At 46.4% G+C, this 14505-nt stretch overlaps 1 protein-coding gene across 1 annotated transcript in view; it reads right to left on the bottom strand.

Moving 5' to 3' along the window:
• fgfr2 (fibroblast growth factor receptor 2) overlaps positions 1-14505 on the bottom strand; it is a 38504-nt gene that overhangs the window by 3059 nt on the left and 20940 nt on the right. The window contains exons 7-17 of the mRNA XM_070916102.1: positions 13918-14108; positions 13448-13586; positions 10735-10928; positions 9823-9962; positions 7454-7575; positions 6474-6584; positions 5659-5849; positions 4844-4966; positions 3575-3645; positions 840-977; positions 124-229 (exon numbers count right to left, since the gene is read on the bottom strand). Of these exons, the coding sequence (XP_070772203.1) occupies positions 124-229; positions 840-977; positions 3575-3645; positions 4844-4966; positions 5659-5849; positions 6474-6584; positions 7454-7575; positions 9823-9962; positions 10735-10928; positions 13448-13586; positions 13918-14108 (1526 nt within the window). The remainder of the gene's footprint in view (positions 1-123; positions 230-839; positions 978-3574; positions 3646-4843; positions 4967-5658; positions 5850-6473; positions 6585-7453; positions 7576-9822; positions 9963-10734; positions 10929-13447; positions 13587-13917; positions 14109-14505) is intronic.

Genomic DNA, 14505 nt, shown 5'->3' with positions numbered 1-14505 from the left:
TTATGAAATACCAGACTCTTGTTTGCCAGGAAATTATAGGGTTAGCGTAGCACGAATTCTGACCACCCTGACTCCAGGAACTTCATGGAATAGGAATGTGTGTGAAGAAAGAGCTGCTCTCACCTCATTGGTGTTGAGGGTGAGGATGCGATCCAGATCCTCTACTAGCTGCTTGAAGGTGGGTCTCTGGGATGAGATGGCGTGCCAGCAGTCTTTCATCATCATGTACCTAAGGGAAAGAAGAAGAGAGGATTAAGGAGACAGAACAGAGTAATTCAAGGAAGTGTCATAGGGATTATTTAGTCTGTCCAAGCTCAAGATGTGCTATTCCTCATCTACCTTGTGTTCATGTTTCAAACTGTGCCAGCTGAAATGATTTATGCCTCTGGTGTCTCCACTTCTCTGGTGTCTCCACTTCAAACAATAAATCAAAACAGCAGGTGTTTTGAAATCATTTTGAAATACATTTTGGCCTGCAATCACTGACAGAGACAGTTTTGATGACCTGCTGCTGATCAACATGATGCCTCCCAGTATTTTGGAATTTTTAAATACTACAATGTGTGTTTGTCATGCACTGCCATGGCACCGTAGCAGAGCTGTGCCATTGTCCACCGACTGCAGAGGACTCATTGTGCATGAAGACACTGATAGCAGCCAGCCGCAGCTGTGCAGAGGCCCAACAGAGTGGACACAGAGCCCCGGAGTCATGGATCTGATGGAGACTGGGATGGCATTAGAGTCTGGGTGTAAGAGCTAGTGTGTATCTGGGTGACAGCGTGGGGTTAGGATGTTTGTGAAGTTTGGGAGAGAGAAAAAAGCTCAATTAAGACTCTTACAGCTCATTGGTGCAGTTGCCAGGCTTGTCCATGCGATGTCCCTCTTTGAGCAACTTGAAGAGCTCCTCAACAGGAATGCCAGGGTAGGGGGAGCCCCCTAGGGTGAAGATCTCCCACATCAGCACCCCAAATGACCAGCTGAAAAGACAGAAAAAAACAGATATATATCACGACTATAGCCAAGAATGACAATGAAACAGCGGTATTCATCTGTAAATAGTGTTTAGGAGCTTCCAGCCCTTTAAAATAACATTAGGCCCAATGAGTGTCACTTTTCTTTAACCTACAGATGATTTACATTTAGTCGCTCGGCCAAAGGAAACAACTTCAACAGTGTGACTGCGGTGGTGTCAATGCCCTCTTTCTGCCGTCCGGTGGCTTGTGGTGCGAACCCGCTCCCAGTGCCACTCTGGCCCTGATCTCAATGATGGCTTTTGTGCCCGGCTGGCTGGTCACACAGGCTGGCATTGTCCAGTCACACCACACCAAAACAAACAGTGGACCACCCACAGCACACAAAAGAGGAGGGAGGAGGTCCAGAGATGGCTAGTGACTATTAACTATTAACTACTTCCTCATCCTAGTGTCCGGCCGTTAAGTATCAGTGATTCCCCGCCGCTGCTTTCCATCACTGTCACGCTGCAGGTTTATATCATCGACTGTGTATCCATGGTGTCTCAAATGAATCATTCTTGGACTGACAGCGCGCTTGATTCCTGTCCCCACAAAGGCTGTATTATAACACACAGACACGCTCACAAACACTAATGTGCGTGTACGTATCCAGGCAGCCACTGGCCATGTTAGTGGTCCCACCAGGCAAGCAGGTGTGGACAGGCAGGTTGGGCATTTATCAGTTCCTCCATTTGTTTACACAACCAGCCGTGGGTTTGTTCTCTCTTCTATCACTGCGTTGTATCTCTCCACATGTTGACACACTCACTTTCTGTGCCACTTTGTAACCGTCTCTCAGTGCTTGTCAACCTGTTGCTCGGTGCAGGTTTGTGTCCACCTGCAACCAACCTTGACTCACCAAATAAACACGCAAACCAACATGCTCCGGGTCACCGACCTGGCACTCGGCCTTACTAGAGTGTAGTTACGTATTCCAACCGACTGAATACTTAAACTACACTTCAGCTAATCAAGTAATCAGTATAGCAATGAGCAAGGTGCATAATTATTACATTCATACCTCAATTATGTTCTCTGATGCTGAAGTTTAAGATATTGATTGAAAGCAACATGAATATGAAGATTCAAGGCTCTGAAATGGGGCTAAAAAGTGAAAGAAATACATTTGTTCAGCAAAGGGGGACTCTCCACCTTGCTTCTACCAAGCCTGGCCACGATACAGTCTCTCTGAGCTTGAGCCACAACAACTCTTTACCCTTACTTAAGCCAGCCCGAGCCGAGTCCCCTGGGCCCATTTGTCAAAACAACAAGGGGTGAGTTACATTGGAATTCATGTATTCATTTAATCTGATGTCATGTATGGATCGCTTCGGTGATGTTTGAGTGTGAGCCCACCCTCCGCCACCTCCCCTCATCTTCCTTTTCCCTTCATACGCTATGTGAAAAAGCCAATTACTAAAAGTGAGTGATGAAACGTAATTAGCAGTGAGCTGATAGAAAGGACTACAGTAGCCACTTCATGCCTGCACCCCCCCGCCCCCTTCAGCCCCCTGTACTCCCCCAGGTTATTGACTGGTGCTGCATGCTAGATGAAGGGCATCATGTGTACCTACACATATTATTTATGTGCACACACAAACATGGACAGCAGAGAGACTCTCTATCCAAGTGCTTAACTGGATGAGTGCTATGTTTAGCGTGCTACTGGTGTATGACTCACAGACACACACACAAAATCTCCTTTCCCAGGGGTCAGCATGCAAGGCATTTATCTAATTGCCACATACACTTTCTGCCGCCAGTGTCTGGAGCAGAAACTTCAAACAACGCTGTCAGAACGCATAAGACTCAAACACCAAAAAGAGAGGGACGCTCTTCCTTTGTTCTGTTTTTAGAATGAGTACTCTGGAACTTAAAAAGGGAGAGAGACAGAGACGGGTCAGCAATTCACATACCAGATGAATGAAAATAAGAACGGTGGGGCGAAAGCAGTAGGAGGAGGAGGGGGAGTGAGGGTGGGGTGGTGTGGGGGGGTGGGGATTATATTGATCATAGAGTGACTCCAAAACGAAAACGATGAGCCACATGTTCAAAGTGTTGCTGAATGAGGAGAGGAGAGTGAAGAGGGGATGGCAGGGGGTTAAAGGAGGAGAATGAGGCCCGCACTGCGTGGAGGCCCAGAAGAAGGGGAGACTTCCGAGCCGGAGGAGCGAGGGGTGAGTCGGTGGGGGGAGGAGGTGCGGGTGGGCTCCGGGCTCCTTCCAAGGCCCTTTGAAGCCGGTCAGATTAGTAACACGGCATTGGCTACAAGTCTAGCGTGAAATCCTCACTTTTGCCACAGACCGGCCAGTGCAGCCCCTCCCCCCGCCCCACCTAACACTCACCAACACCGCACCAAAACACCTCACCCACTCCCTGCTCCTATACTGAAAAACAACCCTCTGAATCTGACAGCTGGGCTCCAAATGAAATCCTAAAAATAGCAGCGATCATGTGTTTTACTGTATTAGAAGTTTACTTGCATCACCGATGTGTGTGAATGGATTTTCTATCATGTTTTTGTGGTTGTAGGACACCGAAACACTTGGTTATATACTTACACATCACTCTGGTGTGTGTAGACCCGGTCAAACAACGCCTCTGGAGCCATCCATTTTACCGGGAGACGACCCTGAGGACACACACACACACACACACACACAGGTGAGAGGTCAAACAAAATGTACACACAAACCCACGCCTGGATTTCTTAATTTCTGGCCTGATAAGCACATTTGAATACATCCACTCTCTGGGAGATCTCATTACTCGTGGAAAGGCCGATATGTGAAAGCAGGCTGGGGAATAAAGCACCAGGGCGACTGTCTGGGAGGAGGATTTCCCAGAGGAACATTTACATTGTTAAAGCAATAGAGCTGATAAACAGGGTCACAGATAAAGGAGAGAGTTTATCTCTATGTGCCTTTAAAACACGGGCTGGGAAGCTAAGCATGGCTGACAAGGCAGCCTTGGTCAATATCTTTGTGGTAGCAAAATGGCAGGAATAATCTCATCAGACACTCTTAACAGAGAAGTAACACCTAAATACGTCCTTATAAAATAGAAATATGCAAGAAATTTGGAAATGAATGTATAATATTTATTGTCGGTTTACATTCATTGCATAAAGATACTCCTGTACATTGTGCACCTGCAGTGCATTTTCACAGGGTGATATGAGGGTTGTTTAACAGTAATAATGCCACTCTAAATTGTTCCATTCCTCTCAGATTGGAGAAAAAAGACACATAAATAAAATCAATGTAGCACTACAATGACGGCTCTGTCTGGATTAGTTTAACGCAAGCGATCATCACTGTCACTGCTGTCATTGTCTTCATCATCATTACCATCAACACGATCACATTTTGTTGTTGTTGTTGTCAGCTAGTTCTCAGCGTGATTGTGCATGCGATGAAAAGCCACCCATGCATACTAAATGAGGATGTGCAGGCAATGCGGCTCTGTGGTGGGAAAGAAAAGACACCACTGGGCCGCTATGGAGATGTCAATTATGTTTAAGCCGCTCCCCTCTCCCTCTCACTCTGTCTCTCTTTCTGGCTAATTGTATAAGTGTCTATGGAACTAAAGGGACGAGAGACTGAGGGATAAACAAGGCAGAGTCTCCAGAAGCACTACATTCACAGGCTGCCTGGGAACCTGCGGCTTCTGCCAAGACACCAGCCGAGGGAAAGAGTGAAATAGAAAGATGAGGGAAGGGAGGGAATTAGAGAAAAGGGTGGACTAATCTCACACTGCGGCTCTCAAAAGCATTCCACTCCCTCAAAGCGCACATCCCTCAATGTGCAGTGCGCAGGTCGAGGACTTACATTGGTCGTCTTTTTATAGTAGTCGATGTTATGGACGTCCCTGGCCAGCCCAAAGTCAGCGATCTTCATGACGTTGCTCTCTGTGACCAAGACGTTTCTGGCTGCCAGGTCTCTGTGTATACACTGGGATGGAGAGAGTGAGAAATGAGGGGTGGGGGGTCACAGAGGAGAAAAAGTGAGGGGAAGAGAAGAATAAGACAAGTTAGCTCACTCCATAAATAAATCTGAAACAGGTGTATACTTAATTTGGAATGGTGTTAAAATGTTTGTGGTGCATGTAATCATCCAGAAATCTCACAGAGGTAGCACTTGACTGCATAACATGACGCCATGATGACTGCACAGTGAACATGTCTGGATAAGTAAAAATTCCTCACATACTTTGCCACATACATGGTCGGAGTTGTTTCTGTGCATCAGAGCGCATGTGTAAGCATGTGCGCGTGTGTGTGTGTGTGTGTGTGTGTGTGTGAGACAGTATGCTCTGTCACATTCCAACAGTGAGAGGGAGCGTGAGGCTGCGTTTGGCCAACATGGCCGTACCCCCGTTGTGAAAACCTAACAATTCGTCTACACAGAGGGGCTTTTGTCATGGAATGGGAGACAATGCAGGGATTGGGCAAGGGGGTCAGAAGAGTGTTTTTAGGAGACAATATTCCCACAGTGACGCACAAGCAAGCTTCCTACGTAAAAACCTTCCTGGATACAGCACATCAAATGCTCTGTGTACTGGCACAGAGATCTGTCTAGGCAGTCAGCGGGGGGGTGATGTGAGAACAGGACATTTTGCGCATTTGTGTGTGTCCTCCTCTTACCTTCTGTGATGCTAGGTACTCCATACCCCGTGCCACCTGATAAGTGCAGGAGACCAGATCTTTGAAAGTAAGCTGCTCGTCTGAGACGCGGGCGATGTCGTAGGAGTATTCCATGCCGGGCGGCCGGCGGGCTCGGAGGTACTCTCTAAGGTTGCCTTTGGAGGCGTACTCCACTATCACATAGAGGGGGCCTGCAGCGGAGAAAAGACCCACATTACCTCTTGAACATGGTCATAAATTATTCCCTTTGAGAGAAAGTGACACTGAACAAGAATCTGAGTGAATTTTTAATAGAATGCAGTACAAAAACATAAAGAGGTCTGTATGGAGTACAAATGGTCAGACTGTCCACTGCTGCATCCCAGCATTTATGCTAATCTTTGTAAATCATTGACTGCAGGCACTGAACGGGTGTGCTTAGGTGTGAAAAGGGATATAATTTCAAGTGGCCTGCATACCATTTAGTTTCATTTTTCACATAATCATGGCTCCACTGATCTTCATGAATAGCTTTGAGGGAAAAAAATGTTTATAGAGTGCCCAGCTTCATCCATTCTTCACATCCAATTAAAATACAGCCTTTGCATATGACATGCAAATGGCTTCTAGCTCCCACCAAAAAGGTAGAACGCCTTGTCCTACACTACCTGTCTGATGTGGTCTGATGAAACATTTCCTGAATTTGTTTGAAGTGTGCAGCAACCTTTAGTGCAGCATTATACTCAAAGTTAACACGGCACTGAATACTATACCTACAAACATACAATTTTCTAACTGTATTAAGGCGGTACTTGATGTTGTTGAGTCCTACTCACCGTCTTGTGTACAGGCTCCCAAAAGATTAATGATGTTCTTATGTTTGCCGATCATCTTCATCATTTCCATTTCTGACACCAGGTCAGACAGGTCTTTCTCAGTTGCGTCATCTAAGAACAGAAGAAGTGGGATTGAAGGTTGTCAAGAAAAACTCAGTAAAACAAAACACACCCTAGTCCTGTCTTCCCTTGACTCAGGACTCAGCAGCCGCCCTGTGAGACAACACCTTGTTTTGTAGGCGCTTCTGATTAAGTGCGGCTGACAGACAATGTGGGCTAAAATTACGGCGGCAATGGAAGCTCCTCGCACAGACTACAGAGGCATCCTCTCAGTGCCAGGTGGAGGGAGGAGGAGGAATTAAAGACGTTCAATCTGGATTCATTATCTGCTGCACAGGCTCCTTTTTCATGGGACTGATTGAGCCGGTAGAGGTATCCACGCAGTCAGAATGGCATTGCTTGCATTCCTCTGCACCATTACCTTAGCTGGAGTCATTCTACAGAGCAGATTTCCATTGTCAAGGTTGGTCCACTAGCCTGCTGCTGTTCCTGATCTACCCGCCGCCCCCACCCCTCCAAGGCCAAGCCAACCCAGTGCCCCCTCCTGCTGCTTTCATTAATCATAGCAGTGCCGCTAGTGTGACTTGCTTCTTTGTGTGGGTGCTGACTGAGCACCAGCCAGCTGCTGCTCTGGGGTCAGGTATGTGACTGCCCCTAACCCTTACCAACCCAACCTGCCTTCCCCTAGCCGTCACTCAGCAGCCACCAATAACGAATAATAATGACAGCCCCAGGCTCCGCCTTGCACCTTTGCTGAACCCTCACTGGAGCATAAATCACCTATAAAATGTACTCAGGTTGCCCACGAGACATAATGAAGCAGTGTTCATCTTATCCCAGTGGTCCGATTTTAAACACAAGTCAAGACGTTTAACGTTACAACTTCACTGTGATTGTGCAGCGGCAAGAGACCCACTTACCTTTCAGCATCTTGACAGCGACAGTTACAGCCTCCTTGGGTTTGTCCTTATCGATGCCCAGGGCCTCTGCCATTACAACTTGGCCGAAGCAACCTTCACCTAGGGGCTTGCCCAGGGTCAACCTGCAGCCACCAGACAGCAAGCACAGAGGGGGAAACAAGAAAACAGACAGTAGAGCTGTTTAGCCGCGGAAACAAACCAAAACGCATGGACCTGGTGGCATCGATTCACTCCCTGCACAGAAATAAGCAGGTTAGATAGAGTGTGAGCACGAGAGAGGGAATGAAACCAGGCACCAAGCCAGTTTCTCAACCTCACCCTGTGTTTTTTTTTTTTTTACTAGATCGCTCTCTCTGTTTCAATCAGATTGTGTCTGTGTGAGTGCTTTATTGGCGCGGTGACTGAGGCCCGTGCCAGGGCAGTAGGTAGGAAGGCAGACATGGCAACGATAATCACCTGATAAAGCCAGGGAGAGGCACTCATTTCTAAACTGTTTACCCTGCCTTGGCATGTTCCAATACACACTCTTTACAAGTCATTACACAGGGCTTAGCTTAGCCCTGACACATTAGCCTGTGACAGATGGAATGCTGGCTTTGTGTTGCCATACAGGTGGGCCTGATTATAATACCAGATGGAAATTTAAGTACTATTTAATTGTAAGCAATGTCACAATGGCTGGTGTGTTAAACTTTATGTCCAAACTATATTACACTGATTAATATAGTGAAGAAATTATACTTGCTCATTCACACTATCACACACTATCACACTATCCATCAGAGCCACAGAACCCATCTGACCCCTGGACTAGCAGTGTACCTTGGTGCTTTTTTCATTTGATTGACAGGTGTAGGCCTCACCCCATAAGGCCCAGTGTCCTGGTTATCTAAACACTCTTTGCAAAGCCTAGGGCCCGAGGCCGGAGCCCTGCTGTAGTAACACAATCCCCTATCTGTCCACACACTCGCCACGCTCAATGGCAACCATTCTGTCCATCCAGCCACACATAATCAATGTTATTTTTCCTCCATGCAAACCGCAAACGTTTGCATTCCTCAGCTTTCTGCAATCCCAACATGATCCCTCGGGCGCTGGGATGACAGGCGAGGAATAAAGACCCAAACAGAGAGGAGCACAGAGATTTGTTCAGCCTAGACAAAACATCCCATTCGGTGGGTTCATCCATTAAAATCAAAACTTTTCACCAAAATAACATTCTGCATGTGCACAAGAGAGTCTAGCTTTACATCAGAAATGTTTTTTTCATTGATAAGTGATGATTCAATTTATGATCCAAGCTCCTTTTACAACCATTTTAACAAAAGACAGGCCTTCATGTTTATGGCTTGGGATTTTTCCTTTTCTGTCAAAACCAGAGGCCTCAAGTGGGTGTTAAACTATTCTAACCTTGGCTGTCCTATTAAATCTACCCTAAAGCTTATCACTGGCCGCTGCAACTGTGACTAACCGAAACCTCAGCGGTGCTAATTCCTCTGGTATGAAACTGAGCAAACACTCCTAGCCCGAACACGCAGATGAAATCTGTGAGTGCTAACCAGTAATTAGCACAGCTTCTTTCCTAACCGTCAGAAGCATGTGTGTGACTATGTGTGTGAGTGAGAGTGTGACGTAGCAGCAGCTGTAATGATGAGGCAAAGGGGCAGCGTGCCAAGTTCAGGTCATTTTTACTACAGCACCAACAGATGAATCAGTAGCCTTTATCTCAGCCACCATGACCATTTTTCACCAGTCATTATTGCCTGCTGTCTATCAGTGTTAATGGCACTCTTCACCCAGAACAATAGTTATCTCATCATTTAGTGGTCGAGATACAATCAGACAGATGCTCATTGTGTACTAATCTTGGTGTTATCAGCTACTGTAATGCACCCTGTTAGCTACAGCTGGTTGTATTGGCATTGAGAATGAGGGTGTACGGCTGAAAGTTGTCATGCATACTGTCAAACAGGTAGTGTATGCAGGCCTTCTGAGTGTGTTAATATGAATACCCCTTTCAGATGAAAGTGGCATCTCATTGCTTTTTAAAGGCTTTTTTTTATGGTATATGCAGGAGCTGAATCAGATTTACGTGATCTTTTTTTTTTGCATTTTGCAAAATGGTAAGACTTCCGATTAGAACTACGACATAATTTCTATTTTCAGTGTAAAACATCGATCTTTGTGAGCCACTGAAACCAGCAGAATCACGAAATCATATTGCCTTCAGAATAAATCTGCCATATAGTTTCACTTGTTTCTAACTTATGTTACGAGTGCACCAGTGAGCAGACGGTGCTGGCAAAGAGGATGGTGGACGTCACGGGACAAGGCAGCAAGTGATCTAGTTAGAAACAGACGGCCCTCACCTGTCTCTGGAAAACTCCCAGCGAGGATCCTCCGGAAGGTCATACTCAGGGATGGGCTCATCGTGCGCAGAGCTCCGCCGTGTTGTGATGCGAACCAGCGGCGTACTAGAGTTCATGGAAGAGCTCGAGTCTGCCGACACCTAGAGGAGTAAAGAGATTGGCTGATCATCGCAGTCTGGGTTCATAGGTCAAATAAAGCTCCAAGGCATCGCTAGAGGAGTCCCAGTAAATGTGTATATGTGTGATTGACTGCGGTACCTTCACTGAAATTACCAGCAACGTAGTTAGGTGTGGTACATTAACATGAATATATCGTTAATTTCCATGGTTAATGCTTTAAGAGTAGAGCCTCGTCTCGAGGCCAGAGATTACATTTCAGTGATCATTAAGAAGTGAGCAACAACAATCATTTTGACAAACGTGTGTTAATCATTCAGCCTCGCCACTGTCCCCGGGGCTCATCTGTCCTCTCTCCACCCTAACCTTACCTTGACACAGGAATCAGGCTCTCCGCAGAATGTAATCCAACACTTTTTGTACCTTTTGGTTTCCCTTGAGGGAAAAGCATGGCTCACACAGAGAGAAAAAAATCCTGGCTGCAGTTTCAGGCAGCAGTGCTAACTTGCTCAGAAATGCCTTCTAAATGAGGCTGGAGGTAGATTGTTTAAAATACCATGTCAGTATTATGGTGTGTGGAATTGCTTTTTATACATAAAATCCAAGTCATTTTAAGTATTTTTTAAAAATCTATCAATCATGCAACTTTTATTAAATTTTTCGGCATTAGCAACCTCTATTTATTTATGTCAATTATCTAGAGTGTGTTCTCTGTCATTGTATTTCTGCAGTGTGTGTTTTTTCTCCTCTAGGGGTGTTAGATGCCATTAGAACTCTTTATCTACTTTCTGTTACCTGGCGGCGCAGAGGGATCTGCTTGCTCAGTTTGTGGACTGCCGGTTGGCCACCAAAGTCGGGTTTCTTGGCGGTGTTCCTCATGCGGCACACCACCACGATGACCACCATGCAGGCGATGAGGAAGACGCCCCCACAGTATATTGCGATCTCCACATAGTCTGGGGAAAGGGGCCCTGGGGATTTCTCCAGAGCTGAGGAAAATAAAGGGTGATGTCAGGTGAAGAAGGCTACAGGAAGAACTCTCACACGGGGTGACACACAAGCACGTTCTCCATTTGAATAAACACACACGGGCATCAGACAGGCAAAGACAGAGACAGATTCTCCGGCGATGACTCATGTGTAAATGTAATCACCATCGGCAGGCAAACTAAACAGAAATGATTTTGTAGCATCCTCCTCTCTCTTCCCAGGGTACCAGCACGCCTACTTTTCTTTTTTAATCTAACAGGCCTGTACAGGGCTTAACAGTCTCGACAGATTTCAAATCTTCACTCAGCCAGTACAGCCAGGCCTGCATATGTCTGCACTCTGTGCTAATGTTGGAGACACGCGAGCACAAACACACACCCACGGACGACGAACAATACGTGCCTCACTTCAGATTGCAAACAAGGGAGAGCGGTGTCCTTGGTGGTTGTATATGGCCTGAACTTCCTGTCGAGGAAATGGGCTGAGTTTGTGTGTGTATGTGTGTGTGCTATAGAAATGGACTGTTCCATAATGCATAGCCCTCCAGACCACAAACAAGGCTCTTGTGCAGCACAGCCAACCAAGCAGCCCGTCAGCCAGCTGGAGGTGAAGCTATAAGTGGGAACCTTTCTCCTGTCCGCATTGTATCTGCTGGTCCAAAAACCACAGCGTGCACACAGAAGCCACAGCCTCGAAGGCGCCATCAGTGCAGATAGAGCACATCGAGGGCAATAAATGTTACATATTACTCCCAGAGGAAATGGCTCGCCTGTGATCATTATGCTGTATTGTTTACAGACAAAACAAAACTATCATCTGGTTACCACATTAAGGGAGGGTTGATAACGGTTGTCTGTCTACTTCCATCGATCTAATTTAATGCCCACCCTACTTTCGGCTAGAACTTGAGAAGAAACATTGGTCTATTTAGCCCGGAGTGAACTTGTGTACTGACACTAAGTTTTATGTATTTGATCCTTTGGTATGCATAATTACAGGCCAGACATACAGCAACGGACAAAAATAGGATAAAACGAGTTGATAAATGAGAACACACAAGAGGACAAACATTCACATGCACAAGTCATTCACTGTGAGGAAGCGGAGAGGTTTGGCCCTGATAATTGAGAAAGGCAAGCCAATGTGAAGCGAGTGTTGAGCTTTACCTTTCGATCTTTATTTCTAGGAGAAATGAGGATCTTAAAAGAAGCCAATTATCAGAGCCAGGAAAGGGGTGGAGAAAAGTTTGAGGCGAAAGTGAAACAGAAAAAAAAACGGATTTATTTGCAGACCAAAATGTGGCACTGAAATACTTTCCCCAAGGAGCAGGAGAGAGATGTAACAGAAGGAAAAGAGAGGGCGGGAGACAAACCCTCCCCTCCGTTTGGAGTCTGGAGACACTCGAGCTGCCCTGGGAGCTTCACTTCCGTCTCAGAGTTATAATAAGTCGTCTGCAAACTACCCCGTTATCTGCTCTGAGCTTTCAACAGCTCGCCAATCCAGATAATATTATAGAATATATGCTCCCTGCTCTTACGTTACATCGTCTTGGATGTTGACCGGGCTGGTTCATCGCAGTAATCTAATATTTGAGCTGTGTGCCTCGGACTCCGGAGGGAGGACTTGCCTTCCACAGAGGTCATTTGAAATGACATAATGCAACCGTTTTAGAAAAAACTGAGAGAGAAAGAAGAAAAAGAGAGGACAGTATACGAGTGTATATACCTGGAAGCACCGTCAACCAAGCAGTGTGATAGGAGATCCCAATAGAATTACCCGCCAAGCACGTATACTCCCCAGCATCTTCAAATGTTACATTGGGCAAGAAGAGAACTTCTATCTCCTTATCTGTGGTGTTAACACCTGCGGTCTGGGGAGAAGGAGAAGAGGAGGAAGAGGAAAAGGGAGAGGTTGAAAAGAAGAAAGAGAGGGTCAAAGATAAGAGCAGAGGGGGGAACGGAAAGCAGAAATGGGGAGGATAAGTCACAGAGAAAGACGGGGGAGAACAGAGAGAGAGAGAGAGAGAAAAAAAATGAGACCCAAAACACCAAGAGAGAAATAAGAGCTGGATGGCGTCCATCGTTGAGGTCCCATCTACAGCAAAGGATGTTGGGAGTTTCCATGGGTGAGGAGGAGGAGGCTTCATAAACAAAGACACAGAAAGAGCCCAGTATGCCACCAAAACATGAGAAAATAGAACCAATACACCAAAAATAAAAACCCAAAAGGTTCCCGTCACCAACAGAACCTGCTAATGGAGGCCAGTCTAATCCACACATTGGACTGGACACATGCACAAACAAACACAGAGAGCATGGAGAGCACCGAACCAACCAGTGCTTCCATGGCGGCAGCTGAAACACAAGGGTCTAAACGTTAGGGGAGAGAAGGTCTGTGAGCCCCAGGACCACCAAGAGACCACCAGCACGACCACCACAGCACAGCAGGTGAGGGACGAAGCCCAGGAAACCACACCAGGGGAGAGGGAGGGTAGGTGGGGTCAGGTCTCAAGGGTTACCTGGGATGACAGTCAGCCAGCCCGACTGGCTGGCCTCGCCTATATAATTGGAGACTTTACAGATATACTCCCCAGCATCGTCCTCTGTCACGTTGGTGAGGGTGAGCATCTCCACGTCTGAGCTGTTAATGCCTGAACGCTGCAATCCACACATACACATACTTAAGACATGAACATGTAAAATCAGATAAAAGTAGAATTAATCAGACAGACATGCAAACATCATGACTACAGCTACTGTATTTGGATCTGCAGGAGAGAGAAGAGAGCAGGAATCACCAACAAGAGCCAGCACGGTCAAGACCCATCAGTTCATCAGGAAGGAATATATAATGATTAGCTCCTTATATGACTTTTGAAATTCATCCGAAAAACCTGCAACCGCTGGCAAAACACCAAGAAAAAACAGAGGAAAGGCTTTGCCTCTAATCAAGAGAATAAAATCCGAAAGAGGAAGTGCAGGAAGGTACCTTTAACACTCGGACGTAGGGGTGTTCGTCGGGGCCGTATCGACTGCCATTCTGAGTGATGTGCTTCAGCCACTGGATGTGAGGCTGGGCGTCGCTGTAGACCTTGCAGACGAAGCGGGCGTCCTCCCCAACGTGTACAGTGGTGTTGGCTGGGAGACCGGCCTGGAGGATAGGCCGATGAGGGGACCGTTCTGTTGAGAGGGAGGGAAATGTTCATTATAGGAGGCTGGTTCATTACTTAACAGATATGTTGACCAACAGGGAAGTGTCTCAAAAACTTGGCATTTCCCTTTCAGAGTTTATCCTTGCAGAAGCAGAACTTCACGGACCGTGAGTGTGAATGTTTCCCAGCAACCGTGACAGGTAGAATCATGAGTACGCTGCCTTGTTCTTATCTCAGAAGCATTTAGAGGCTTCACACAAAACAAAGAGGCAGAGGCATTTATCACTAAAAGATAACGAACTCCAGCAGAGGAGGACTCCCATAAAGTCGGTGTATATATACTGCATATGAGTAGCGGGTTAAGTGCATGTACGTGCCAGTCTTGGAAAGAGAGACACCTTCATAGCACCCCCACATCTTCAGCT

The sequence above is a fragment of the Enoplosus armatus genome, chromosome 12, assembly GCF_043641665.1.
Source record: "Enoplosus armatus isolate fEnoArm2 chromosome 12, fEnoArm2.hap1, whole genome shotgun sequence".
Classification (NCBI taxonomy): domain Eukaryota; kingdom Metazoa; phylum Chordata; class Actinopteri; order Centrarchiformes; family Enoplosidae; genus Enoplosus; species Enoplosus armatus.
Note: the sequence above shows the minus strand (reverse complement) of the source record. Positions and strands in the feature narration are given on the sequence as shown.